This window comes from Sciurus carolinensis, chromosome 5 (genome assembly GCF_902686445.1).
Source record: "Sciurus carolinensis chromosome 5, mSciCar1.2, whole genome shotgun sequence".
Classification (NCBI taxonomy): domain Eukaryota; kingdom Metazoa; phylum Chordata; class Mammalia; order Rodentia; family Sciuridae; genus Sciurus; species Sciurus carolinensis.
Genome location: NC_062217.1, coordinates 175,309,266 through 175,336,173, shown reverse-complemented (window position 1 = coordinate 175,336,173; position 26,908 = coordinate 175,309,266). Strand labels below are relative to the sequence as shown.

General features: G+C 49.5%; 1 protein-coding gene, 1 long non-coding RNA gene and 1 pseudogene across 2 annotated transcripts; 2 read left to right on the top strand and 1 right to left on the bottom strand.

Annotated features, from left to right (window-relative positions):
• Window positions 1-5,479: 5,479 nt before the first annotated feature.
• On the bottom strand, window positions 5,480-6,426 carry LOC124985248 (uncharacterized). The gene is made up of 2 exons (XR_007108829.1): window positions 6,259-6,426; window positions 5,480-6,056 (listed from the first exon to the last, which is right to left on the bottom strand). It is a non-coding gene; the product is annotated as an uncharacterized LOC124985248 (long non-coding RNA).
• A 35-nt stretch (window positions 6,427-6,461) lies between these two features.
• Window positions 6,462-7,195, top strand: LOC124985815 (coiled-coil domain-containing protein 138-like; annotated as a pseudogene).
• A 5,591-nt stretch (window positions 7,196-12,786) lies between these two features.
• Window positions 12,787-25,452, top strand: Bnip3 (BCL2 interacting protein 3). Its single transcript, XM_047553826.1, has 6 exons — window positions 12,787-13,015; window positions 20,055-20,205; window positions 20,990-21,074; window positions 22,556-22,662; window positions 22,736-22,885; window positions 24,644-25,452. Exons 1-6 carry the CDS (start codon window positions 12,970-12,972, stop codon window positions 24,687-24,689), a joined length of 585 nt encoding a protein of 194 aa, XP_047409782.1. The 5' UTR covers window positions 12,787-12,969; the 3' UTR covers window positions 24,690-25,452.
• The last annotated feature ends 1,456 nt before the right edge of the window (window positions 25,453-26,908 follow it).

Below are 26,908 nucleotides of genomic sequence, written 5' to 3'. Positions count from 1 at the left end.
AGTCCACTCCACCTGCCTGTTTGGCAGCTGACCCTTTGCAGTTGTGCAGGCTGCAGATCCCTTTTTCCTGTCCAAGTCACGGAGCGAAGGCACACAAGTTCACTTCAGAGAGGAACACTCCTACCTGTAGAGCGCCACAGGGTCCCTACCCGACGGGCTGTCACCAGGGTTCAGCAGGGCAGAGGTCAAGTGCTGGGCATGCCGAGGGCCGCTGCCCCGGTGCAGGTGTCCTCTTGACCGCCGGCCTGCCTCCTCGAGGAGCGTGCCGTCTTTACAACTCTGATGCTACGCTATCTTTCCTTCTTCCTATGGATTGTATACTAGGTCCCCACGTGACTTGGACCTTTATTAAGTACATTCTTAGAATTTCTGTTGTGCTTGTGAATGAGGTGTCCATTTTCAAACGGATCACTGCTGGTACCTAAGGAAGCCCACAGTTTTTATACGGTTACCTGGATGCGTGTTGTTGAATTTTTTTTCTGCATTGGGCTCAAACTCTGGTATCACAGATGTTAGGCAACCTCCCTACCACTAAGCAACATCCCAGTCCATTTTGTTTTTTTTATTTCATTTTGAAACAGGGTCTAAGTGGCAAGGCTGGCCTTGAATTGGTGATCCTCATGCCTCGGCTGCCCACACAGCTGGGAGTACAGGCACACATTGCCATGCCTGGTATTTTAGTGAATTCTTATTTGTAGCTTTTTCAATGGATTGTTTTGAATTTTCGATGTAAAAAAATATTCTTTATTAATTTATATCCTACTGATCACCCACCATATATCAGGCACAGTTCTAGGTGCTTGACAAACATCAGTAAACCTAAAAGACAAAATTCTCTCAGGGGAGATGACAGATCCCTGTGATTGCAGCTACTCGGGAGGCTGAGGCAGGAGGATGGTAAGTTCAAGGCCAGCATCAGCAACTCAGTGAGACCTTGTTTCAAAATAAACAGTGTTTGGGATCTAACTCAGTGGTAGTGCTTCCGTGGGTTCAGTCCCCAGTACCCGGCCCCAGCAAATACACAGGAACACAGAGGTCTTGCTCTGTCATCCTTAGATGCGTCTCTCAGTCTTGATGCCTGCTCTCGTGGCTGAGAAGACAGCTGCGTGACATATCCCACCTCCTCTTCTACCCCCACGTCCCACCCTCTGCAAGTCTGTCCCGCTCCCCTCCTGCACCCTCTGCTCTACCAGTGCCAGGACCAAAAGGCCTCTTGTCCATCAGCTCAGCAGCCTCAGCCTGGTGGCCTCAACTTGAGGTGCACAGGAAGATTTCCAGAGGTGGGCGGCCAGGAGTCAGGAAAATGGGCTCTTTCCAAATACCCACCCTCCCGGGAACAGGTTCTTCTCCAGCACATCCCTGTTCACAACTACCACCTCCCGCTTCACAGAAGAAAAACACCTCCTGTCCTCTGAGGTCCATGGAGTACCGCCAGCTGTCCCTCCTTCCCAGGAACCCAGCACAATCTGAAGTGTGTGTTCAACTGACACCAGATTCTGCAGTCAGGCAGGTTCTCGGGCTTCAGGCTTCAATGAATGGAAGAAAGTCCTACTTCACTGTGAGCTGGTTTATTGCTGACTTTTTTTTTGACAAAGGATAACTGTGTGTTTTGGCACCTGACGCAGAAGTTCAGGGATGGTCACGGGCAAGGAAGCTCATGGGTTCCCTCACCTGTTGGTGCCTATGGGTTTCTCAGGACTCACATCCAGAACAGAAAAACTACATACGGCGATGTTGTGCCTCATCTTGATACCGCTCTTTACTGGTGAGAGTCCTGCTTCCTCAGGTGTTGAAGTATAACGCCGGAGAAGCACACCGAGGCAAATGTAGAGTGGAAATGCAGCTTTATCAAAGAAAAGTAAAAGCAGACGTCTCCCGGGTGGAAGAAGGGGACCCAAAGGCGGAATCCATGGGATGAGCAAATCTTGTCCTTTTTATGGGTTTTATTCTCCCATTTCTTCCCCCTTATCTCTTTCCTTCCTGCCTATGGGATTAGGCCTGGTTTTGCAGGTGAGATGTAAAAAGTGAAAAGCGAATGGGGCAGGGGGAGTGCCAAAGTGATTCAGGCAGGCAAGGGCCCAGGGGGCATTAATCAGCATCTTCCTGCCCGCAGTCTCTGACAAGGGCAGGTGAATTTGGTCATCAATGGCCTCTGCAGGTCCTTGACATTCCATTCTCCCACAGCAGTCTCCAACTTCCAGAGGCAGATGACTTTCATGGCCTCAATTTCCTCATCTGACCAGATCCCCTATTTCTACACTAACTGCCTGTCCCCAATTCCGGCTTTAATCTCATTCTCAACAATAACTCAACAAAATTAGAGATATCTGTGATTTTGCAGAAATGTGAAATGCTGATTACCAAAATGACATCGAAAAGAAATTCTGGCTCTTCCGGCCAACCAGCGGCTGGCAGCGTGTGACAGCGCGTGCGTCCAGACTGTTCCGGACTGTTCGTGGTGGCAGCGGCAGTGTTACTGAAGGCAGAATTGAGGACAGGTAGTTAGTGTAGAAATAGGGAATCGGGTCAATTCGAGGAAATGGAGGCCATAAAGTCATCTGCCTCTGGAAGTTGGAGACTGCCCCTGGAAGAATGGAATGTCAAGGATCTCCGGAGCCCATTGATTACCAAAATTACCTGCCTTTATCAAGGACTGCAAACAAGGGGCTGCTAATTGGTGCCCCCTGGGCCCTTATCTGCCTGAATCACCCTGGCCCTCCCCCTGCCCATGGTTTCTCACTTAATGCAAAACCAGGCCTAGTCACGTAGGCAGGAAGGAGAGATAAGGGGGGAGAGAACTGGAGAACAAAAGAGACTTTAACCTATAAAAGATGTAGGGTGCGCTCACTTCTTGGGACTTTAGAACATCAGCCATGGCCCCCTTCTTCCTGCTGGGAGAAGTCTGTATTATTACCTTTTAATAAAACCTGCTTAATATGCTTGCCTTGGCTGCTTCTCTAGTGTTCAATCTTCAACATTAGAAGGAGCAGAACTCGTCACCGGTAAACGGCGGCATCATTACTACCGGCCAGAGCCTGCACTGGGGCAGGCGCTTTTTGTTTTCAGCGCCTCTTGGTCACAAATGGCGAGGGTGGTGTAGGAAGGCTCTTTCCCAACAACTTCCCCAGGACTTTCTCCGGCTTGGGACGCCGCCAGTCCGCCTCGCGCCTCTCCTGGCCGGCCCAGGTCGTTCCTGCCTAATCGGGCTACAGGCAAATCCTGCGGCAACCTGGGCGCCAACCCCCTAGGGCCTCGTTAGGCGCCAGAGAACCTGGGAGCCAGCACGAGGAGGTGGCAGGTGGCAAAGTTTGGCCCAGGGGATTGGGGATGGTGGGCACTGCTAGAGCTCCAGGTGTATCAGTTCTGGTTGCTGGCGCAAGATGAAGATTTTGAAATGACTGTCAAGAAACTTAATGGAAAACTCTATCTGGATGACTCAGAAAAACATAGGCCATTAGAAGAAAATCTAGCAGACAATGAGAAAGAGTATGTTATTGTCTGGGAAAAGAAGCCTACAGTTGAAGAGAAAGCAAAACCAAATTCAGTAAAGCTCCCATCTACATTTTTTGTGGAGTCTGCAGTGATACTGATGAGGACAATGGAAATGGGGAAGACTTTCAGTCAGAGCTTCAAAAAGTTCAGGAAGCTCAGAAAAGAACGTCTTCATTGTTTTCTTTTGATTCCATTGACTTTGCTGATGTAGTAAACAACAGAATGTTCTTAGCAAATGGTAATGATGGGTGGGGCTAGTAGATAGAGTGAATCTAAGTAAGCAGAGAGCCATATTATTTATGAACTGGTACACTCAATGTAGTTAGAATATTAGATTGTCCAAAATTGAGCTATAGATTTAAGGTGCAGTGCCAGTCAAAACTTCACCAGGTTTCTTGGCACCTATCATCCACCATTTGCCTGCCTCTTGCCTGTCCATCGCCTGCCTTACACCTATCCATCACCCAACGCATAAGGTTCACCTCCCGATCCTCTGACAAGAGTCAGCAAACTGATCACCGACCACCAGTGGAGCACCAGCTGCCTGCTGTTGCCTGGAAGTTCACTGTTACAGTACCTGCAGGTTTGATTACACTTGGCTGCTGCCATTTTGAGACAACAGCCAGGCCCTGTAGGACCCCTGGCTGGACAGACTGAGCCCCATCTCCAGGATCCCTCAGCCTGACCGATCACTCCCTGCCTCTGGGGCCCTCACATCGACTGACTGCTCCCTGCTGCCAGGACCCCTAGACCAACTGACTGCGCCCTATCACGAGGACCCCAGACTGACTGATTGCAACTGGCCTCCAGGATCCCACAACCACACCAAACACACCGGACCTCCAGGACCCCTGCCAGACCAACGGCATCCCGCCTCCAGGACCTCCTGCTGACCACGGCCACACCCTGAGCTGCAGCTCTCCATTTGCCAACACATTTGGAAGCCAGAGCAGCCATCTTGGATAATCCTGGAAGCCGGAGCTCCGACCTTTAGGTGGGGCAAATCCCATCCTGAGTCGCCTGCTGGAGGCTTGAAGCTCATTGTCAGAAATCCCAGAGTGAGGAAATAACTAGCACAACTCTCAGTGTATATACAGGTGGGACTTAAGTGACTGCAGCATTTTTCTGTAAATCTGATTCTATTACCAAACTTATTAGTTCATCATCTGTTTCCTCTGCAACTGTGGACAAACCTATAGATTTGTCTACTAGAAAGGAAACTGACGAAGAATCTACAAGCCCAGTGGAAAGTAAAACAGTTTCATTTGGATTTGGAAGTGGTAGAGGACTGTCATTTGCAGATTTGGCTTTCAGTAATTCTGGAGATTTGGCCTTTGGTCCTAAAGGTGCTGGGCTTAATCCATAGTGCTGGTTCGAGAGGAGAAAATGACCACCAGTAACAACAAACAACTTAAAGGAAATCATATATCAACATACAATAAAACCATATAAAAAAGAACCTCTACAACCCCACTAAGCAGTGAGAAGAAAGGGTACTCATAATATAGAATAGGTTAAAAATTAAACCTTAATGAAAGTAAAATTAATACTGAAGTAGTTGGGCACATTGACTCACAACTATAATCCCATCTACTCTGGAGGCTGAGGTAGGACTATTTCAAGTTTGATGTTAGCCTGGGTATTTCATGATACCCTGTCTCTCTCTCTCTTTCTTTCTTGTTGTTGTAGATGGGAAGAATGCCTTTATTTATTTTATGTGGTGCTAAGGATCAAACCTACTGCCTCACACATGCTAGGCAAGTGCTCTGCCACTTAGCTACAGTCCCAGCCCTGATAATCTGTCTTAAAAGTAAAAAATAAAAAAGGCTAGTAGCTCAGTGGAAGAGCAACCCTGGGTTTGATCCTCACTACTGTGCAAAAAAAAATACTGGATAAAGTTTTATAGGGAGGAAACAGAAGAAAGAAGAAAAATGCAAAGAAAGAAAAAGGAATAAAAATGAGAAAGTAGAGACAAGAGCAAAAATTCATCTAAATAATTAAAACATTTAATAAAATTGGATAAAAGTGTTAAAAAATGGGAAAGTAAACAACAAAGAACAAAATTAAAATGAAAGGAAATCCAAAGAATGTCGTATTCCTCCTTGCCAAGATATTAAAGATGGAGACACTTCTTTCCAAGACCTCAAATTTTTGTCCTTTGCCAGGTGTGGGGATGTTGTGGGTGCTGGTGGCAGTATGATGTGTTCTTTTTCAGCTCCAGCTCAGGCATGCCAAACCAGTTAGGGCATTGTGTGGACTGAGCTCAGCCTCCCCTTGCCCACCAGCCTAGGCTAAGGCAAAGTTACCTGCAGCAGGGCTACATTCATGCCCGAGGTCTCTGATTTTGCATCAGGAATGGGATTGCAACGACAGTTGGAGACATTCACCAGTCTCTCAGTCTCCATGCCTGTGAACCAGTCTGGTTTGCTCACCCTTGGTCCCAAGATCTTCAGTCTGTACTCTTGGGCATGTGGCAAATATCCAAACTGTAGTGGTTTGTCGTCTGCCTCTGATCGTGGAAGAAGTGACCCAATCAGTGGGGTCTGCACTGGGATGGGGAGCCCCTGAAGGAAGAGATTTGCCAGTTCAAGCCACGGTGCTCCTGGACCCAGCACTCTTACCACATTTCCCACAGCCTAGAGTCCTCAGCAGTCAATTCCTGGGCCCAAACTTGCTCTCAGAGTGGACACCTACTGGAACAGAGAAGAGGAGAGGACACTGGATCTTGGAGATATAAAAAATGCAATACTTTTCTATGGGTCTTACCTCAACATGCAGCTGCACATCTTCTATTTTGGTTCAGTGTGATCGAGTAGTAGTTGATCTGCCAATACATAGGGCCTCATCAAGACCTCGGACTGAATGTCGCGATGTCAGTGACTCTTCTTTGAAAAGTGCCAACTCTCCAAAGTTCAAAGTGTCAAACAAGCAGACCTTACTTCCACATCAAGTAAATCAAGACAGAGAAGATGGTAAGTGTGTAAGCCCAGAACTGGAGTCTTTCAGCCCTTAGTGATAGGACAACAAAGTAAAGGAGTGGAGGATATAGTGCGAAACTGCAGCACAACAGGATTTTGCTGAAGAACTTCAAAAGCAAGAAAGTTTTTTAGTTGAAAGAGAACCACTGCTTTTCAGACATGAAAATGCCTTGAGTAAAATTAGAGTTGTTGAACAAGAGATTCTTACAAGATTTCAGATTCTAAAGGAGCAACTTGATGCAGAAGTTGAACACTTAAATGAAATTCTTAAGAAAAGGAATAAAGAAAGCAAGAGACTAAGATCCTCTTTTGATGCATTGAAAGAATTGAATGATAACTTAAAAAAACAGTTAAATGAAGTAAGTGAAGAAAACAGGAAGATGGAACTTCAGGCTAAAAGAGTTAAGCTCATTTGGATAATGTACAGAAGAAGTATGAATTTATGGCAATACAGAGATTGAAAGAAGATTCCCACGCTGCTCATGAAATGAAAAGTGTAAAACAAGAAAAAGTACCAGTTTCTAAAACTTCTAAGGTACCACTTAATGGGCAAGTATATGAACTTCAAACTGTCTTCATGGCTGGATTTCACACCATCACCTTAGCAAAGTAAAACATGAAGAATCTGGTATGGATGGCGAAAAGCCGTTACTCCAATCTTCTTCTCAGCAAAATGAGATTCAAGAAAAGTGTGTAAAGAGTGCACGCTGGTGAACCAGAAGAGATTCTTTTCAGCATATGAGGAATCAGTGGCACCGGCCTTCAGGAAGAAACCGACGGCGGCTACCTGAAGTCAGCCAAGATGCAGAAAATGAAGAGATGGTGGACCAGATGACCTGTGCATTTTGAGGAGGTGGAGAGGACTGGTAGAGAGGTGTGGGACAGCCATCTGGAGCTCAACTGCCAGGTGTATGCTTGGAGGGTGATAACTGACTGGAGCAGTAGATTCCACTTATCTATTTGGCTAGGTGCATGTTGGAATTTGATCTTTTCTGTCTGCTTTTGCATCTGTGCAACTCTTCTTACACGAAGGTTAGAAGTGAAGATAAAGCAAGGGTTTGCATATTAAATCCATATGGACAGATATCAAGTTTGCAAACCTGTTGTATGAACCTGTTGGAAATCTGTGAGAATATTTGCCCCCTTATCCCATGCTGTGGATGGTGTTTGCAGTATGAATGGACAGATCCCCTTGAGAAAAGTGTATTCATCAGAACAACTGTGTTGTTAAGGATACTGATTATTTCTCTGTGTGCTTAGCACAGACCTTTCCTTTCTCCCTTGGCTGGATGCTGAGTTGTATCAAGACAAATAACCTCCTCCCTGCCCAATTTTAGCCTTTCTTCAGGGTTACTATTTGCAAAAAAAGTAAGCATGGTTCATAATTTTGTAGACCAAATAATTATAGATCATGAGATCATATATTCCATGAAACATTCATCACTAATTCCTGTGTGTGAAATGTTGCCCAAATATTTGCTTTAGAGAGAAGTCATGCATGAGTATGTACTTTTAAAAAGGGGGAATGTGGAGCCTAGAACAGATACGTACATGGAGACAGAATTTTTGTGACCACATATTAAAAACATGAGTACTTTCTATTTCAAATACTGTGGTATAGATGTGGGTTTGGGTGCACCCAGTTGTAATGGAAGTCAGTATTGCAAGATGTACATGTGCATGGAACACGCCTTCCTCTTCACTGTGTGTTCCAATACATGTGGTTCCCATCCCATCTTACCAAAACTAAAAAAAAAAAAAAAGAAAAGAAATTCTGGGAGGTAGTGCTGGGGACTGAGCCCAGTGCCTTGTGGATGCTACACCCCCAGCCTCTCAAAAGTAATTTTGCTTTTTGTGGTGCTGGCGGTAGGGTTGCTCTACCATTGAGCTACATCCCTAGCACTTTTTATGTTTTATTTGAGACAGCATCTTGCTAACATGTCCAAGCTAACCACAGCCTCCCAAGTAGCTGGGGTGACAGGCATGGGCCTCCATGCTGGTAACTGTTTACATTTATGATGAAAAACTTGGATGCCTACTTAAACGTGGAAGGGTAACTTTCAAACTTCCACCAGCAGCTGCATCATCACTTCAATCTGACGACCACTTCTGTGCGATCAAACAGGGAAGGTCTACCAGTTGCCACTGCTTCATGAGCTCCCTCTGCCCGGCATCCTGGGATCTCAGGAAGAGCTACCTCTGTGTGAATAACAAGTGAACTGCTGCACACCCTTCTGCAGGCCTCCAGACCCCATCGGTGCTTGCCTCCCCTCTTTCAGCACAAAGTCCTACCAACTGCTTGAGATTTAACTAGCAGAGAAGACACTTTTCTATAGAATCACAGGAACGAGCCCCAGGAGACCAAGGTCCATTGCCATGTTCCAGCTTGAGGTTAAAGAAAGGTGACCATGCCCATTGTACCCTGGACGAGGAGATGCGCACCCAGCAGGCAGCCTTCTTGCCTAGGGCCCACTGCCCTCCTTCCCTCCCGATCAAAGCCTTATCAAACACTGGAGTTACCCAAGATGGCCTTTCCTGGGGGCTGAGAGCTCCCCTCACCTTCTCAGGGCCCCAGCCCTTCAATAAATCTTATTTCTTCCCCACTGACTCTCATCTCCTGAGCGCTGGCTTTCCAGGTGTGAACAGATGATGGACTTGGGTCTAGTCTCAGTGAACTTGGAGCAAGTCAACTGGAGTGGACTTCCATGGGAGCTTGCTTTCCCTGGTCCCACTTTTGTTTTTCTTGATCCCCAACTGTAACTTAGGGCTCCTCTAGGTTTCTCTGGCAAGGCTGACCCCGCCCCTGCCATATATGTCCCCTGGGTTCAAAGGCACATGTGCAGTGAAGTCATGTGAAGACTGCCCCTCAGGTCTCTCCTATGTGTGGTGCTTCCCAGTGCTGATGTTGCAGGGAGTTGTAGGAGGTTCTAAGTGGGAAGGGAACACTTGCATTTAAACCTTTGTTGACTGGGCACAGTGGCACACAACTGTAATCCCAGCTACTTGGGAGGCTGAGGCTGAAGGATCTCAAGTTTGAGGCCAGTCTCGGAAACTTAGCAAGAACTGTCTCAAAATAAAAAGTAAAAAGAGCTGGGGGTGTAGCTCAGGGGTAGAGTGTCTCTGGGTTCAATCTCTAGTGCTGCACATACTTGTGCACCCACACATTTGTGGGTTGGACTAGGGTTGTAGTGCGAAGTATTAGCATATGCTTAAAGCATTTAAAAAATGAACTCCAGTGTCTCACAAAACCTCTGACTTTGGCCATAAGGTGCTGTTAACTTCAGCTTCCAGCAGGCTTTAGACTCCTGGCACTGGAGAGCCAACCCCAATTCCTGGCTGTAGGTTCATTCTCTTTCCTATTTCGTTACTGTCACTTCAACAAGGTCTTGAGAGGAAGGTAGGACTATAAAGATAGGTTCAGAATGCCACCTTTCCCACTTGGGTTTCGGTACATATTGATTAAATATGGTCTTTTTTTGGGAGGGATAGTCTGTGAAAAGATTTAAACTGTGCAAAAAGCAGGCAGAATAATAAAGCCAACCCTTGTGTACTCATCAACCAGTTTCAATAATTATCAAGTCACGGCAAATTCCATCCCATCTATACCTTCAACCACTACCTGTCCTGTTATTCTGAAGACAATTCAAGACATATTATTTTATCCATAAATATTTCATCAAGTATACAGAAAAAAACTATTAAAAATAACATTATCACATCTAAAGTAACTAATAATCTCTAAAATCTTCAAAATCTACTTTATGGAAACTTTGCTTGGAATTTTTTTTTTTTTTTTTTTTTTTTTTTTTTTGCGGTACTGGATTGAACCCAGGGGTGTTCCATCAGTGAGCTAAATCATCAGGCCTTTCTAAAATTTTGAGAGTTTCACTAAGTTGCTGAGGTTGGCTTCAAACATGTAATCCTCCCGCTCAGCCTCCTGAGTTGCTGGGATTACAGGTATGTACCACTGTGCTCATCTACTCTCTTATTTTCTTAAATCAGGAAACAAATCCATCTCCTTTTTTTTCTCTTACATTGTGTTATGGAAAAAACTCTGTATTTTGCTCACCCCAACCTTTCACTGTCGGTTCATACACTCTTCCGTCTCTCCACTTGCTGAAGTTGGTAGACAGCTCCAAAGGTTTGCTTAGGTCCAGGTTCTCTGCGGGAGGGTGTGCAAAGTCAGAACTTTTTCACAGGCTGTCAGGTCCTTCCAGCAGAAGGGAGGGAATTCTCTCTTCGCAATACTGGTGACTGTTAAAAGATTAACTCAGTAGAAGTGCAAACTAGTAACATTCTTTCTTTAAAATTAATTTTTAATTTGTTCTAATTAGATATACATGACTATAAAATGCATTTATGCATTTTGATAAATCATATATAAATTGAGTATGATTTCTCACTTTTCTGATTGTACATGTTGCAGGATCACATTGGTCATGCAGTCATATATGTACAAATTAGTGACATTCTTTTTTGTTCATTTATTAACTGGAGTACTACATACAACCTCTCATCTGGGAAGTGCTATTCAGTGCCTTTCATTTCTAAATGAACTATAGTTTCTTTTGATTTTTAATTTACAGTAATTTAGAAGGGTTTCATAACCACAATTGGGTGACTTTTTTGGGGGGGTTCCTTTCGTAGGTAATGTTTAGAGTTATATCATATTCAGAATGTAACCAGTATCATTTCTAAGAATTTTTAAAGTCATCTAACACAGCCAAATTTTTTAAAGATCCAAGAGTACCTGACTTAAGTGTGCATTTTCGGTGAGTTGCTATTATAGTTCATATCAACAAGGGCTGGGATGCAGCTCAGAGGTAGTGTGCTTGCCTAGCATAAGCAAGGCCCTGGGCTCAATCCGAGTACTGCAAAAAAGACAAGTAAGATTCCATAAACATATGGAACGAAGTCTGATATTTCAATCTGTCATGTCCTTACTGTTTTTTCCTTTCCTGTTTTTCTTTCTCAAATTGAAAGAGCCTTTATTTAGTTTTCTAGTGACAGTATTCTATCATCTTAAGAATTATTATGCTTTTTCAAGCAACATATTTCTAAATGTCAGAATCTGGAACTTTCCTCTCCTGAATAAATTAAGTCCTGAATGCACAGGTTTACTGACACCCAGTATCTTAACTGAAATCCCAGCGTTTTAGAGCAAGATCATACTTTTTCTTAGGAATATTAACAACTGCTTTTGGCTTCTCAGCCACATTAGCAACAATCACTGGGAGGACTCAGCCAGGGCTTTCATGGGGGTGTGCAAGGCGGTCTAGGGCTCCTCCCTTCAGGAGGACACATCCACTCCACAAACTCTCTGAGGGTTTTGAGGCTGGAGTCCTGGGGGAACTGCCTTTTTCATTCCAAAGGCAAAGAACCATTCGCTGGGATCACGTTTCCGCTTCGGCTGGAGAAGCCCAGGCCCTCCTCTGGCTGCCCAGGCCCTCCTCGGGCTGTCACCAGGGCACGCGTACTTTGCTCTGCTCAGTCCTGCTGGTCGCCGAACCTAGGCCGGGGGCACGGGAACCCTGGGCCCACCCCGGGCGCCCCGCCGTCCACGAGGGTCCGATTCTCGGGCGGCACTGTTCTCCGCGGCTGGTGCAATACAGCGTCTACGTTTTTTCCTGGGGGAGAAACCTGCGCGAGAGGCAGCGGGGTGATAAGGGCCGGTGAGTAGGCCCAGATGGACCGCGTCCCTGGGCGCGGGCCCCGCGGCCCCGCAGGGGAGCCTTCCTCGGCCGGCCACACCGCGGCCCGCGCTGCTGCAGGGTGCTCGCCCGCGGGAAGAACGAGCCCAGTCACCCGCAGCGCCCCCCCCCGCCGGCGCCTCCCCGCCGGCAGCAGGCTCCGCCCTCCCGCCCCGCCCCGCCCCGCCCCTCAGGTCTCTCGGACCGCCCCCTCGCACGTATGCCTAGCGGCCCGCACGCGCCGCAGGCCCCACCCCACGCACGCCCATTCCGTACGTCGGGCTCCGCCCCTCGCACATATGACCTCCTGCACGCACGCACCGCTGACCTCACCCCACGCACGCCCATTCCGTAGAGTCGGGTCCGCCCCCTGCATGTATGCACTCCTGCACGCACGTGCAGCAGGCCCCACCCCACGCACGCCCAGCCCGTGGGTCGCGGGCCCCGCCCCTCGTATGTACGCCCTCCTGTACCGGCGCGCGGCGGGGCCCACCCTGTAGAAGTCGGGCCGGCCCCTCGCACGTACACCCTCCTGCACGCACGCGCCTCAGGCCCCACCCCGCGCACGCGCTGCACGTGCCGCACGCGCCCGGCGTCGCGCTCAACGCAGGCTCCGCCCCGCGGCCAATGACCGACGCCTCCTGGTGCGCCTCGAGGCTGCCCCGCCCCGCCCCGCGTGTTCCCTGGTCCCGCGCGGCGCCGGCTCAGTGCTGAGCGGCCGGCCAGCGGCGCGCGTCCTCTACCGCGGTCGCCGCCGAGGCGCAGCCGCAGCCGAGCGCAACCCCGCCGTCCAGCCGCCCTCCGGCGCCATGTCGCAGAGCGGAGCCTCCGGGCTGCAGGAGGAGAACCTTCAGGGTGAGGCGCGGGAGGCCGCGATGCGGGGAGGCCGCGGGGGCCGGCGGACCCCGAGCCGGGCCTCGGCGGGTCCCCGCGGGTGGGAACTGGCCGAGGAGCCTGGTTCTCCAGCCACGCGGCCTGACGCCGCTGAGGGCGGTGTCGCCGGGCCTGCGCCCGGGCCTGGGAGGCCAGCTGGGCGACCCACGCGGCCGCGGCGGTGCGAGTCGAACCGCGCGCGCCGGCCCCTCTCTTTTCCGCAGTGGGGTTGAAGCCAGAGCGCTCTACCTCCGAGCTGTGTGCCCATCCTTTTTGTGTTTTGAGGTAGGACCTCTAAATTGCTGAGGCTGGCCTCCGACTCGCCACCTTCCCGCCTCAGCCTCCCGAGCTGGGCTTTGGTTTAAGTCTCCGGCACCTATTTCCGTAGGGACTCTAGGGACTCCCTGAAGTCGGAAGAGGGACGGCGTTACCTGCTGCAGGGCGCGAGTGGAAAGCTAGGAGTCGCTTTTAAAAGTCAGGGTCTACACTGCTTTTCGTTTCAGTTCTGCTAGAGGTTCATGCCAAGACGGTTTAAACTGATCTGAGGCAGGAGATCAGCTGCCTGGCAGCCTGGGCAATTCGGTGAGACCCTATCTCAAAATAATTCATCTAAAGAAGGGCTGGGGTGCAGCTCTGTGGTAGAGTGTCCATCTCCATACCTGCCTCCTCCCCCATCAGGTCGATTCTAGGCTGAGAAAGTACAAACAAAAGCCCACTGGCCCCTGACGCGGAGCAGACACCGGCTTTCCACCCAGCGTTGCTGGTGCTGGCTGCAGATCAATCAGCCTTTTACAGGTTCTCCATCACATCCACTGGGCACCTGGAGAGTCACCTGTGGGTTTGCCGGCAGAGCCCAGGCCTGTGCTCCACATCTACACCAGTCCCAAGGGTCCAAGAGTTGGAGGGGGAATTGACCTTTGTATTCTCTGAAGCAGAAATTCACTAAGCAAAATAAACATGTGAATATGTTTGGAGAGGACTGTTCAAACCTTTGAGGTTGAAGTTTTAATCTTAGATATTTTAAAAGTTTCTATTCAGATAGGTTTAGTGAGCTGCTAATTTATTCTAAGATTTTAGTAGGCAGGTTTTACTTAGCCTAGTATATGATAGAATATGTCTTTTGTTTTGGGTTGGGAGGTGCTGGGGATTGAACCCTTGGTAGGCAAGCCCTCTGTCACTTAACTACACCCACAGCTCTATTTAAAAAGTTTTCATTTTGAGAGTGGGTCTCAGATGGCTGAGCCTGGCTTCGAACTCCCAATCGTCCTGCCTCAGCCTCTCAAGTAGCTGGGATTACAGGTGCATGCCATCCATACACCTGTAATCCCAGCAGAATATGTATTTAGAACTACAGCCACATTTTGAAACATTGACAACTCCTTTGAAATAGATGGAGAGGTTTTTTCCTTGTGAAATTTGATCCAAGGAGTGTTTCATGAATTCTTTGCAGTAAAATCACCCCTTTTGCTGATTATCAGGCTCTTTATTTCTGACATTGTGTTTCACTTATTAGTTCAGCTGCCTTCTCTTGGAAGGGCTCTGAATACTCCTGAGGGACCCCACTGTCTCTTCCTTTCTTGCTGCAGGCACTCAACTGCTGAGTCACTGGCAATGCAAGATTGTCAGCTCAGGAGTTAAGAGATTTTTGTTTTTCTGCTTTGCTTATTCTATAAAAAGATGGTTACACAGAGTGTGGAAACTCACGTTGAGGATTCTTTGGGCCCCACTCGGGGTGTACGTGCAGTAGGGCACTTGCTCGCCATCCGGCCAGTGTGGGAGGTGTCAGTGTTCTTGTGGGGCCTTGCAGCTGCCCCAGGAAATGTGAATCCAGCCTGGGATTGGCAGCTGGCCCACTGGGCTCGCCCTCCCGCCTCTGCTCTGATTGGACCTCGGCTTGTTTACCTCCGAGCTGAGCAGGTGGAGGCTGGGAGCCTATGGCAAAGGCAGCACTGATTGGTTCTTCCCCTTCCTCCCTACCATTCTGGTTGGAGCTGGTTAGTGGGAGGAACACTCTGGTTTTCTTTTCTGCTTTGATATATTGCTGCTAAACTGCAGGAGAGTCAGGATTTGTAAGAGGTGTCACAGTTGCAGGGGGGGCAGTGTGTGCATGGTCCCCAGGACCATGAGTGCACAGTTAAGTGCTCCCTGACTACTCTGAGGAAAATAAGGTTGACAGGGACAGTTCAGGAGAACGCAGGGGCTGTGCCCAGGACCACAGGGATACCTTAAGCCCAGGTGACTGAGAATGTGTCAGGTATGGCCAGGAAACAAAGTGGTGATAAGCTCACCTAGAATCCAGTCACCTGGACCACCCGCCCAGCCGACTTTACGCTCAAAATTGTGTTCCTCTCCCAATCAACCTAGAAGCTTTTAAATGGAGACAGCAGTTTCTTGAGGTGCACTTCTGGGGAGCAGTCCTTGGGTTGGGGGCCCAGATTCCCTCCAGGCTTAGCCCACTGCCTGGGCTTCTCCTGGGGCGTGGTACAGTCTGCTACTCCTGTGTGCTTACATGTGCCTGCCTGGGAGCTGCGTGGGTGGTTGGTTGGACCCTGGCTGGGTCCCTTAGAACTTGCCATTTCATTTTATTTACTTCTGTGGTACTGGGAATTGAACCTGGGACCACTTCACCACTGAGCCCCTTCGTTTCTTTAATAGAGATAGACTCTCACTTAGTGGCCCAGGTTGATTAGTGATCCTCCTGCCTCAGCCTGGTGTTGCTGGCATGATGGGTGGGTGCCACAGGAGAGCTTTTTCTGCATCTTTGCCTCAGCATTCCAGATCAGCCCTGAGAACGGAATGCGCTGGGCCTCACTGTGATCCTTCTTCAAGGCCAGGGCTGGGGCCTGCCACCCAGCCTAGGGATGTGGTGCCTGTGTATGTGCTGTCCTTGGGGCTCTGCTGGCTGTGGTCGCTCATTTGCTGGGGAACAGAAAGCTGCAGGGTTGCCCCAGGAGGCAGGGCAGTGAGTCTGGGGTGCTGAGAGCAGAGGTCAGATGATGGGCATGGTTACATGGAGACTAGAAATGGTTGAGAACTCAGAATGGTTGGGTGGAGTTTGATCTCTAAGGTGGTCCTGTTGGGTTTCCTTTTGTGACATTTAAATATTTATAACCTGGGTTTTCTGAGGAGCTCACCTAGAGCCACAGGGGTGCTGTGGTCAACTTGCTGTCATTGATGGTGGGCTGGAAGTAAGGGTCGGGGAGGGACTCGAGGTGGAGCTGGAGCCAGGGCCTGCCTTCCGAGGCCCCCTGTGTTGGTCATTATGAGTGTTCCCCTGGGACTGAGAGGTGGTTCTCTGAGCCTGTTAAGAAACCTGAATCTCTGCTTTTCTCAAACAGATCCTAGTGGCCAGCTGCAAGGCATGACAGGTGGACGGGTCTTCCAGGAGGCCTTTCCTGGCAGTTGCTGCAGGGTGACAGTGAGACTCCTGTCCTTAGTCGTTCCTTGTGAAGAGCTTTCAGACCCAAAGATCTGCTGCTGATGAGCCAGTATCTCTCTCAGGATACTGGGGACTCTGAGCACTGCTGGGGCTGGCCCTTGTCCCTCCAGTACCAGGTGTTGCTAGGGGATACAAGGCAGGACCACGAGGGCAGCCTCTGACTGGGGCCAGGTGCCAGGTGGAGGCTTGGTGGAGGGAGTGGCCCTGTGCCTTCATGGTTTCTGCCCGCAGCAGACAACGCATGTTGGTGCCGTGGCTCTCGGCCTTCTGGGCCTCCAGACTGAGAAACAGCTTTTCTTCTCTATGAAATACCTAGTCTGTGGGGTTCTGAGTTACTGGCACAGACTAAGACAGAAAGACACGTTTCTGTGGAGGTTCATGTTGCCCCTTGTATAACAAATACGTATTTGGTCTTTGTCCCTGGCTCTGGCATGGAACTCCTTAAACTGGGATTTCCTGATAGGAGCGTCTCGTTACTCCGAGTCCTTTTTTGTAAGGAGCCCTTGGAATGCACTTACGTAGATGCTGATGAGGTGCCTTAGTAGGGGCCCTGGACTGGTCACCAAAACGACCTAGTAAGTTATACGGGGCATGAGGAGGAGGGGAGGGGGCAGGAGGTTGGGTTATTAAAAAGACAAACACCTTGCTGAGCCAGAGGTGCATGGCTTGGGCCTGGTGACATCCAGGAGTTGGGAAGGTGGAGCCTTCTTTCTGCATCCCTGCTTCTGTGTGCTGCGTCCTTCTGACCTTTTCCAAGTGGTGTCCAGAATACAAGTAGTCTTTCCTAAGTTCTGAGTCACAGCACATTACTGAGCTGGGAGGAGCAGTGGGAACTTCTAGATTTGCAGCTGGCCAGGTAGAAGTGTGGGCAGCTTGGGTACCTTGTTGGTGGTGTGTCTGAGTGGGGCAGTCTGATCTTTTAGTTTGTGGATGTCACTGACTAATAGTGTCAGAATCGAGGGGCTGGGTGCCCAGTCAGTCTGGAGAACTGGTTGTTGGTGTGGGAAAAGGCTACATGCACCACGCCCCTCAAGCCCAGAGAAGGCCTGGGCAGCACTGAAGCTTACCTAACCTAGAAAAGGGCATTGTCACTGCGCTGCCAGCCAGCTGGCATCCTCACGTTCAGCGAGGGAGGCGGCTAGGGAAGAGTCCTTTGTACAGCTAGTGATGGTGCCCATCACCAGTGTGCCTGGAGCTAGTTGGACACCCTGAGAGCTCCCAGCCTGGTCTGAGAGTGCCTGCTGTGGGCAGGGCAGCAGGGAGCCTCATGGAGCCTGGTGGAGGCTTGAGGGTTTGTGTGGTCACTGGCGAGCTTGCCCAGGCTGTCCAGGGCAAGCCACTGTTAATTCCTGTGCCTCTGATGTGCTTTCTTCTGAGTGATGTGACTCCACAACCAGGGTCTCACTGAGGCCAGGCCAGCTCAGGAGAACCAGCCTGTGCCTTGTCTCAAAAGGCACTGGTCTGGTGCCGGGAGGGCACTGCTCTGGTGGTGTGAGGACAGATGGCAGACCTCACTGACTTGGTAGAATCATGGCCACGATGGCTGGTGCAGTTGTTCTCCCCCATGAATCTTCCCAGTGTCTGTCTGCCTCACGTTCCCCCTGCTGTACACTAACATTTATTTATATTTTTTAAACAAAGGATTTGTGATAGATAAATTCACAAAATAGAGAAATTATCCCGGACTTAAGAGACAGACCCATGCATATGTACATAGGCTTGATTTCTAACGAAGCGCCACAGAGAAGTCAGAAATGCAAAATAAACTGTACATCCCCAGAATGGCCCCTGGCAAGCCTGGCCGTCCACCTTGGCAGCGCGAGGTCGTGGAGGTGTGTGTGCCGCTGGGGCGTTGTTCATTGGCTCGCCTGGGTCAGGAGGCTGGTGTTCTCCAGCAGCCACAAACGCACACTTTCAACTCCACATTCCCTCTGGCAAGTGAGCACATGCTCACCAGGAAAGGTGACGAGCATGTGTGTGGAATGGAGCCATGCATGTGTGTGTGAAAACGAGTGTGTGTTTGTGTGTGTGTGTGTGGGGGGGGGGTGCTGGGGACCAAACTCAGGACTTTAGGCGTGCTAGGCAAGTGCTCTTCCACAGAGTGCTTTCCCAGCCCTTTTTAATTTATGAGAGATGGGGTTTTGCTCAGTTGTCCAGGCTGGCCTTGAACTTAACTTCCTTTTGTCCAGGCTGGCCTTGAACTTAACTTCCTTTCTTTTCTTTTCTTTTCTTTTCTTTTCTTTTCTTTTCTTTTCTTTTCTTTTCTTTTCTTTTCTTTTCTTTTCTTTTCTTTTCTTTTCTTTCTTTTCTTTTCTTTTCTTTTCTTTTCTTTCTTTCTTTCTTTCTTTCTTTCTTTCTTTCTTTCTTTCTTTCTTTCCTTCTTTCTTTCCTTCTTTCCTTCTTTCCTTCTTTCCTTCTTTCCTTCTTTCCTTCTTTCCTTCTTTCCTTCTTTCCTTCTTTCCTTCTTTCCTTCTTTCCTTCTTTCCTTCTACCGCTCTTCCTTCTTTCCTTCTTCCTTCTACCGCTCTTCCTTCTTTCCTTCTTCCTTCTACCGCTCTTCCTTCTTTCCTTCTTCCTTCTTTCCTTCTTTCCTTCTTTCCTTCTTTCCTTCTTTCCTTCTTTCCTTCTTTCCTTCTTTCCTTCTTTCCTTCTTTCCTTCTTTCCTTCTTTCCTTCTTTCCTTCTTCCTTCTTTCCTTCTTTCCTTCTTCCTTCTACCGCTCTTCCTTCTTTCCTTCTTCCTTCTTTCCTTCTTTCCTTCTTTCCTTCTTTCCTTCTTTCCTTCTTTCCTTCTTTCCTTCTTTCCTTCTTTCCTTCTTTCCTTCTTTCCTTCTTTCCTTCTTTCCTTCTTTCCTTCTTTCTTTCTTTCTTTCTTTCTTTCTTTCTTTCTTTCTTTCTTTCTTTCAATTGTTACTGGGGATTGAATCCAGGACACTATATCACTGAGCTACATCCCCAGTCCTTTTTATTTTTTTATTTTGAGACAAGGTCTTGCTGAATTGCACAGACTGCCTTGAACTTGTGATCTTCTGCATTAGCCTCTGGGCCAAGCTAGCTGGTGGGATACTCACGTCTGGCCCTTATTTTTAACAGGTGTAGTGTTAGTGTCAAGACTGTCTGAGTCAATCAATACTTGGAGGGTAGCTTGTTCTGGTCGGTCAAATATAGCTAGAAACTGACTTTTGTTCAGAACATGTAAGTCTGATTTCCAATACAACATGAAAAGCAGTACTGTGAATCTTACAGGGCCTCCATTAGTGTGTGATACTGGTGTATGGAAGAGGTCAGGAGTAAATCTTTTAAAGAAAATGTTTGATTCTTTAAGCTTTCTTGATGGTCTTTCCTTCTAAAAGCTGACTCAAGAAAGGTGTCAAGTTGGACTTGAGGCTGTGACAGGTTTAGCTCAACCTGCTCAGTTTAAAGACATGGCAAAACTTTCAGCTAATAAGATGGTGGACCAGTAATGCGTGTCACAAGTGGGCATGAAGGGAGGGTCGTCTTCTGGAAGTGGAAGGTGGCAAGTTCGGTTAGAACCAGATTCCAGAGTGGGTGGACAATTCCAACATGCCTCTTTTGGTCCCTAGGCTCCTGGGTGGAACTGCACTTCAGCAGCAGTGGGAACGGGAGCGGTGTTCCCGCCTCGGTTTCCATCTACAATGGAGACATGGAAAAAATACTGCTGGATGCCCAGCATGAGTCTGGACGGAGCAGCTCCAAGAGTTCTCACTGTGACAGGTAGGGCCAGTGAGTAGGCACCCAGGGCTGCCATCCTACCAGGAGGCGCAGGCCCAGGAGCACATGCCTGCCACCCTCGAGGAAGGGTGGCTTCTCAGTGGAGGCAATCCTGTGGCCATCCTGGCACAGGAGGAGCCTGCCGTCCGGCGGGAGACCTGGGGCTTCTCTGGAGGCGCTGTGTTAAAGCCTGAGCACGGGGCGAAGGGCCCCTTCTGCCCCTTCCTGCCAGCCGACTGTGCGGAGGCACTCATGAAGTTGCTTAGCAGGAGCCTCAGCTCTGAGATGTGCACTCCTGCCCTCCCCTGGCTCGGCAGCGAGCCCAAGGTGGCACCGCTGGGAATCAGTGGCCAGAGTCAGGCAAGGCAGACTGCTCTCTGTTGGGGAACAGGAGCTGCCTTCTGGAGTACTGGGCTGACTCACTCCTGGGGCGCCCACCTGAAAAGCCTCAAAAGCCCTTTGGCTCTGGTCTGCGGCTGGCAGCTGCCCTCTGTCCTGTCCTTAGCTGAGAAGATGGCCCTCGTCTTGGGGTTTTTGCTGCCTTTGATACTGGGGATTGAAACGGGGCCTTGCTCGATGGCTTAACTGCTTCCTGGCCCTTTTTATTTTGCAACAGGGCCTTACTAAGTTGCCCAGGCTGGCCTCGAACTTGCATCCTTTGCCTCAGCCTCCTGAGTAGCTAGGATTACAAGCATCTGCCACTGCATGCAGCTGGGGTGTTTGCTTCTAAAGACAGAATGTTAACATGATGTTCTCTTTTTCCTGTTCCATTCACATTACTACCAAGCCCACCTCGCTCACAGACACCACAAGAAAATACTAGAGCTTCTGAAACAGATACCCATAGCATTGGAGAGAAGAACAGCTCTCAGGTGAGTGTGAGGATGTGTACTATAAACACAGAGGGCTGCCCGGCACAGGAGGCCATCCCAACGTAACCACGTACAGACTGGATTTTAGGGTGTCACATTTCATGAGGACACCCCTAGCACGTGGGAGCACATGGGCTTCAAGGTGGGCTGAACGGGGAGGTGTGTGTGGGGGTCTGCAGTCGTGTCCTTTGCCCCACCCACCTCCCAGGCCACTGGGAGGGAGGCAGGGTTCTCTTGTACCTGGAGGCTGGAGAGGGAAGGGTGGCTGAGAGCTGGTTGCTGGTGCCCGCCTCTTCATGGTTGTGGGTTGGATGGCCCCCCCACGTGGCTGTGGCTTCTGGGGTCCCCACAGATACTGCAGTGGCCTTCTCTGGTGCCTAGTACTAACTGGTGCTCAGGCAGTTTGTATTAGTGGCTCAGTGCCCTGGTAACTTTACTAGCATTAACAGATACAGTATGTCTTGACAGGCATTCAGCATCTTGAGGGCTCCAAGCCTTCTAAAGTTAAGCCTGTGGGGGAAAGATAGAGCTGGGGTTTTTGCCCTCGTGACCTGTGCTTCCCTCCCCTCCCCTCCCCTCCCCTTCTCCTGCGGGGACTTTGAGGCAGTGATAGTGACACACTGTTCAGTTAGCAGTACTGTGCCTGGTGCACGCTTTACACACAGTGAGGGTTCTCCTGGGTATCTGACATGGTGAGAACACAACAGTTTTCCCTGTAGCTGGCTCCAGAGCTGCCCTAGCTTGAAGTAGGGTTGTAGGTTGGCAGCACCTAGGCCTGCTTTCTCCTGTGCCTGTCCTCTTGGGTGTCTGGGACATCTCCCTGGCCCAGTCAGGACTCCACGGCTACTGGAGCTCAGCAGGAACCTGGTAGTGAGCAAGCACCTGGCTGTGTCCCAGGCATCACCTGTTTCCAGATGTTTGGGGTCCCTGTCCAGCTTTGCATCCAGACCTTTGATAGGTTTGGAACTGCATTCTAGGGTGTTTCCACTATTTACGTAATTCCCCCTCCCCCAAAGGAGTCACATGCTCAGGCACAGAATCTTGAAAATGTAAAAAAGAAAGTTAAGAAACACCTGTGGTTCCATATTTTAATTCTTTTAAGTGGTGCTGTTGCATAGTTCCTGAGTGCAGCCGTGTGATTCTGTGTGCTTCCTGCTCTCCTGTGTCGCCTGCTGCTGAGCAGCGTTTGTGTCCCTTGGCCACTCTGCTCTGTGCCTTTTGGTGGCTGTGTCACACTGTCGCGGTCACCACCTCTGGCTTCACCTCATGTTGTCCCTAGCGCGTTTGCAGCTCTTGGTGCTGCCGGAACCTCACAGTTGCACCAGGGTTTCGACAGACTGGGTGGGGCTTGACAGTGGCCCCTGGACCACGGCCCGAGGAGTGGATGTGTGTCTCTGAGCTCTGTGCTCAGCTCACTGATCTCATGCTTCCGGGTGTGAGTGTGGTAGGCTAATCTGCTTTAAATATTTGCTTTATCTTAGTCTGAGGAAGATTATCTTGAGAGAAGGAAAGAAGTTGAAAGCATCTTAAAGAAAAACTCAGACTGGATATGGGATTGGTCTAGTCGGCCAGAAAATATCCCCCCCAAGTAAGTCAGCTTTCGTCCTCTCGGGCTCCCGTGGTGAAGGAGATCCTGACTGACACGTTTCTTCCTGCTCCAGGGAGTTCCTCTTCAAACACCCGAAGCGCTCAGCCACTCTCAGCATGAGAAACACCAGTGTCATGAAGAAGGGGGGCATTTTCTCAGCAGAGTTTCTCAAGGTTTTTCTTCCATCTCTGCTGCTTTCTCATCTGCTGGCCATTGGATTGGGGTAGGTGACGTCACTGTGCAGCCCTGACAGTGGGCCTTGGGATGGGCCAAGGTCTCTCTGAGTACTGAGCGTAAGTGACAGCTGGGTGTGTTTCCACTGACTTAACCATGCTGTCACTGGTCAGGAACGAGAAACACTGGCAATGCCGAAAGGCCTTCCAGTTCAGTCCCTCTCCTTGCACGGGGCTGTGTCCACCTCCTTTACCTGGACTGCTTTTGTGTGGTTTGGATTAGTCGCACTCCTGTGTGGCACTGCACTGACCTGTCCCTGTCTGCTGTGGGTGGCACGGGATTGTCCTGTTTGGCTCTCAGCAGTAACAGAACAAACAAGGTCTGTAGATTTCTGGCTTCTTGTGCTGAGTAACTGCAGGAAGCGTTGGGAGTCCAGGCAGGGGCAGCCGTGGATTCTAAGACCTCTAGCCAGACAGTGCTGAGGGCCAGAGCTGCTCTTTCCTAGGCGCCTCTGCAGGCACTTGGCATCTCCTGAGGTCTGCAGTGTTCTCTGGCTGCTGGTTACTGGAGCTGGGTGCCAGCACTGGCTTCTGGCTTAGGTTGCCTGGAGGCTCATGCGCCTAGGGCAGCAGGGCCCTGTAGCATGGTCACCCTTTCTCCCCAGTCTCTGTGTGGCAGATCCTTCCACGTCTGTGGGACTTGTGGGTCAATGTCCAACCTTCCTTGGCCCCACAGTTCATCTGCCTGTGGAAATGGCTTTCTGGGTGCGCCAGAGGCCCCTCAAAGTCCCTTGTCCAAAATGAACCTCATCCCTCTGTTTCCTGGCCTGGAACCTCTCTCCCTGTCCCCTTGCCTGTGCGTGATTCTCTCCTGGTCCTTTCTCTCAAGGTCAGCTCCAATCCATCATCATTTTGGCTGTGGGCTCAGACTCAGTTGCCTCAGTCTCCCCAGTGAATTGGTTAGGTACTGATTGTTGGAGCTTTCCCCAGAACTAGCAAGCAGGGCCTGGTAATGCCCATTCTAAATGCCCAGATTAGTTCTTCCTTTCAGGAAGGTTTTCTGCATCCAATTCCTAGCTACTGTCCCTTTCCTTCATCCTGCTCAGTCTTTTGGAGCTTAATGACACCAAACCCACCCCAAGCTCCTCAGTGGCTTCCTGTCATGATCAGGATGGAAGCCACCCTCTGTAGTTGTCCCAGAAAGCTCATGGAATGCTGTCTCTTTCTGCCACTCCCACAGGCCTGGCCAGCCCTGCGCCCTACTCTTAAGTGATCTCCCCTGTTTCTCAGGCATCCACTGGGACCAGGCTTAGGCTGCTGTGGGCGGGGCTTCCTTGTTCAGCTATTGGCGTTTGAGGTTGGTGATGATGGACTGATGGTGGTAACACCTACCCTGGGGTGCTTCACAGCACTGTGTTGGATCAATTCAGAAACAGTGAGGGAATGAAAAAGCTATTCTGCATGGTAGCAGCACTTCTACTTGATTGGTATCCTACTATGATCCTTTTTGGTGCTGGGAATGAGCCCAGAGCCTGTGCTCGCCAGTCAGGCACTCTGCCACCGACCCACGGCCCAGCCAGTCACCTGCGTTGCTCTCATTAAGCACAATGCACTACAGGAACACAGCTGGGCATTTTAAAATCAGACTAACATAAGATAAAACACTTGATAAAAGATTGCAGAGCATCATCACAGAAATCTTTAACAGGTGTAAAATAGCCCTTCATCAGCTGCAGCCACAGGGAGCTCCCTGTGCAGAGCCACTGAGGACTGCGAGGCCCCACTCACTGTGGTCACTTTTCTGTTAGGATCTACATCGGGAGGCGCCTGACAACCTCCACCAGCACTTTTTGATGGAGACTTGGGCCTGGCTCTGTTTTCGGCTGGGGATTCCCACATGAGCTGACGGCGGACTGAAGCGCTGCGGTGATCCTGGGGTGGCTGCACCACTTTCATTTATTTGTTCCGTGAATGCTGCGCTCGTAACTTAGTAAAATGAAACAGCAGACACTAAAATCATGCTGGCCTGTAATTATACCTATGGGATCAATTAATAAGCATGTCAGACTGATTAATAGTTACTGTAAGATTTGGTAGTAAATTTCCTTTGAATATTAGATATAAATAGTATAAATAATTTAATAGTTATGTATGTAGTATTTAAAAAATTAACTGTAACCTTAATTGTTAAAATACTTTATATTTCAAAAAACCGAATAACATTGATTGGTAGAAAAAAATCATGACATTAAGGGAATTGTCCAAAAGAAATATTGTGGCCTTATAATGACTCCATTGTGGATGGCGTGTTGGATGTAGAGGAACACCATGCGATCACCTGTGAAGACCAGCGCTGTCTGCATCAAGGAGCAGTGGGACCATGTGCCCCGAGCAGCGTTGTGTGGTGTGTAGACTGCAGCCTCTGACCGTCAGGCCACACCTGGGTGGCTGCTTCTCGGTTGAAGCACCTCCTGGTCTTCCTCTGTCACTCTGGATTGCTGGATTTAATCTTACTGTTTGTGCTCAACTGGTGTGTGCTCTTAGACAGCTTTACTGTAAGCAGGTGTGTCTACTTAAACTGGAGATAGACAAAAATAAATCTTTGCCAAATTCTTCAGATTATTGTATTTATATATGGTTAAAACCAAGTATCACAAAAGCTCCTTGATGGAACTAGTTTCACATATGTCCTGCTTCATCTTTTCTACAGCATGATTTCTAAAAGGCCGCCCCTTTGATATGCTGTATCTGTCTTGTATTTCGCCTTTCCGTACTTCATTCAGGTGTGTTAAAATAAATCCACATTTTAACTTAAAAATCTTTGTTTGAGCTGTTGCCTTGGAGACACTAGCTGCTCGTTTGGAGGAGGCTAGTGGATAGCACCAAAGTCCTCATGTAATTTAACCTCAAAGAAAGATAGTCCGTGAGGTTCCGTTGGCTCACCTTGATGAGATGCTGCCCTTTCCTTCAGAGCAACTTGTCTGCCTGGCACCAGAAGCATTGTTCCGAGTGTTGGATGAACTGGGCTTTTGGGTGTCCCTCAACTTAGCACAGCTGGTCACTTAACAAGGCCAGTCATGCCTACCAGTGGCCCCAGCAGAGCTCGGCGAAACTGCCTGGAGATGCTGTGGACAAAAGAGGCGAGGCCAAGGCTTGGTTTGCCAGGGCGCCTTTTCATCAGACTGCTTTACAGCGGGCGCTTTATGTATATATACATCTGCTCTCCAGGGATGCCAGCATCTGCAGGTGTCCTGGGGTTTGTGCAGAGCCTGTACCTCCCCCTCGTGCTTGGGGCGCTGTGTGTTTGGGGGTGGTGACGAGGGGTCGAGTGTAGGTACAGGTTCCCCCAGAACACTTAAGCCTCTGCTGCGGAAGGCAACTGAGGCTCGGCTTTCAGGAGGAGAGGTCCCAGGCCTCAGGGTCTCTGGCAAATGGCCATTCTTACCATTAATACAGGGAACCGCCTGCACCGTTACTCATTTGTTGAACAGCAAGTTTACAAAATGTTCAACATAATCCACATGAGTTTAAGAAAAATAGCCTTTGGCCAGTGCCTACAGAGGCAGTTTCCTAATGTAGACTTGCCCGAGCTCACAGACGGCAGTGTGGCACCCCAGGGAGGAGTGCAGTGGGCCGCAGCTCCAGAGGGGCCCCCCCCAGGACGGGCTTTCCTTTTCCCTGCACACTACTTCCAGGAATACGCCCTGAAGGCAGACCTCCTAAATTCCAAACGCAGGGGCACCACGGATAGATCTACTGTTATATGTCAAAATACCAAAAGGAAGTGTCTGCACAGGAGGAAGAAAGGTGCTCCACTCAGCAGGCAGGAAGCAGAGGGGAGAGGGAGTGCGATCCTCAGGGCATGCTCTAGTGACCTGCTTCCTCCACAGCCCCTGACTGCAGCTACCACCTAGTGCAGCAGTCCTTTGAAATCCCCAGTCCACCAAATGGACTGACCCACCGATCACAACCTTATCACTTCATCTCCTGCACTGACTGGAGCTTTGGGGTAACAACTCATCCAAACCACAGCAGATGGGTCTACAGTCCCTCCTGCTGGGCTCTGGACTCAG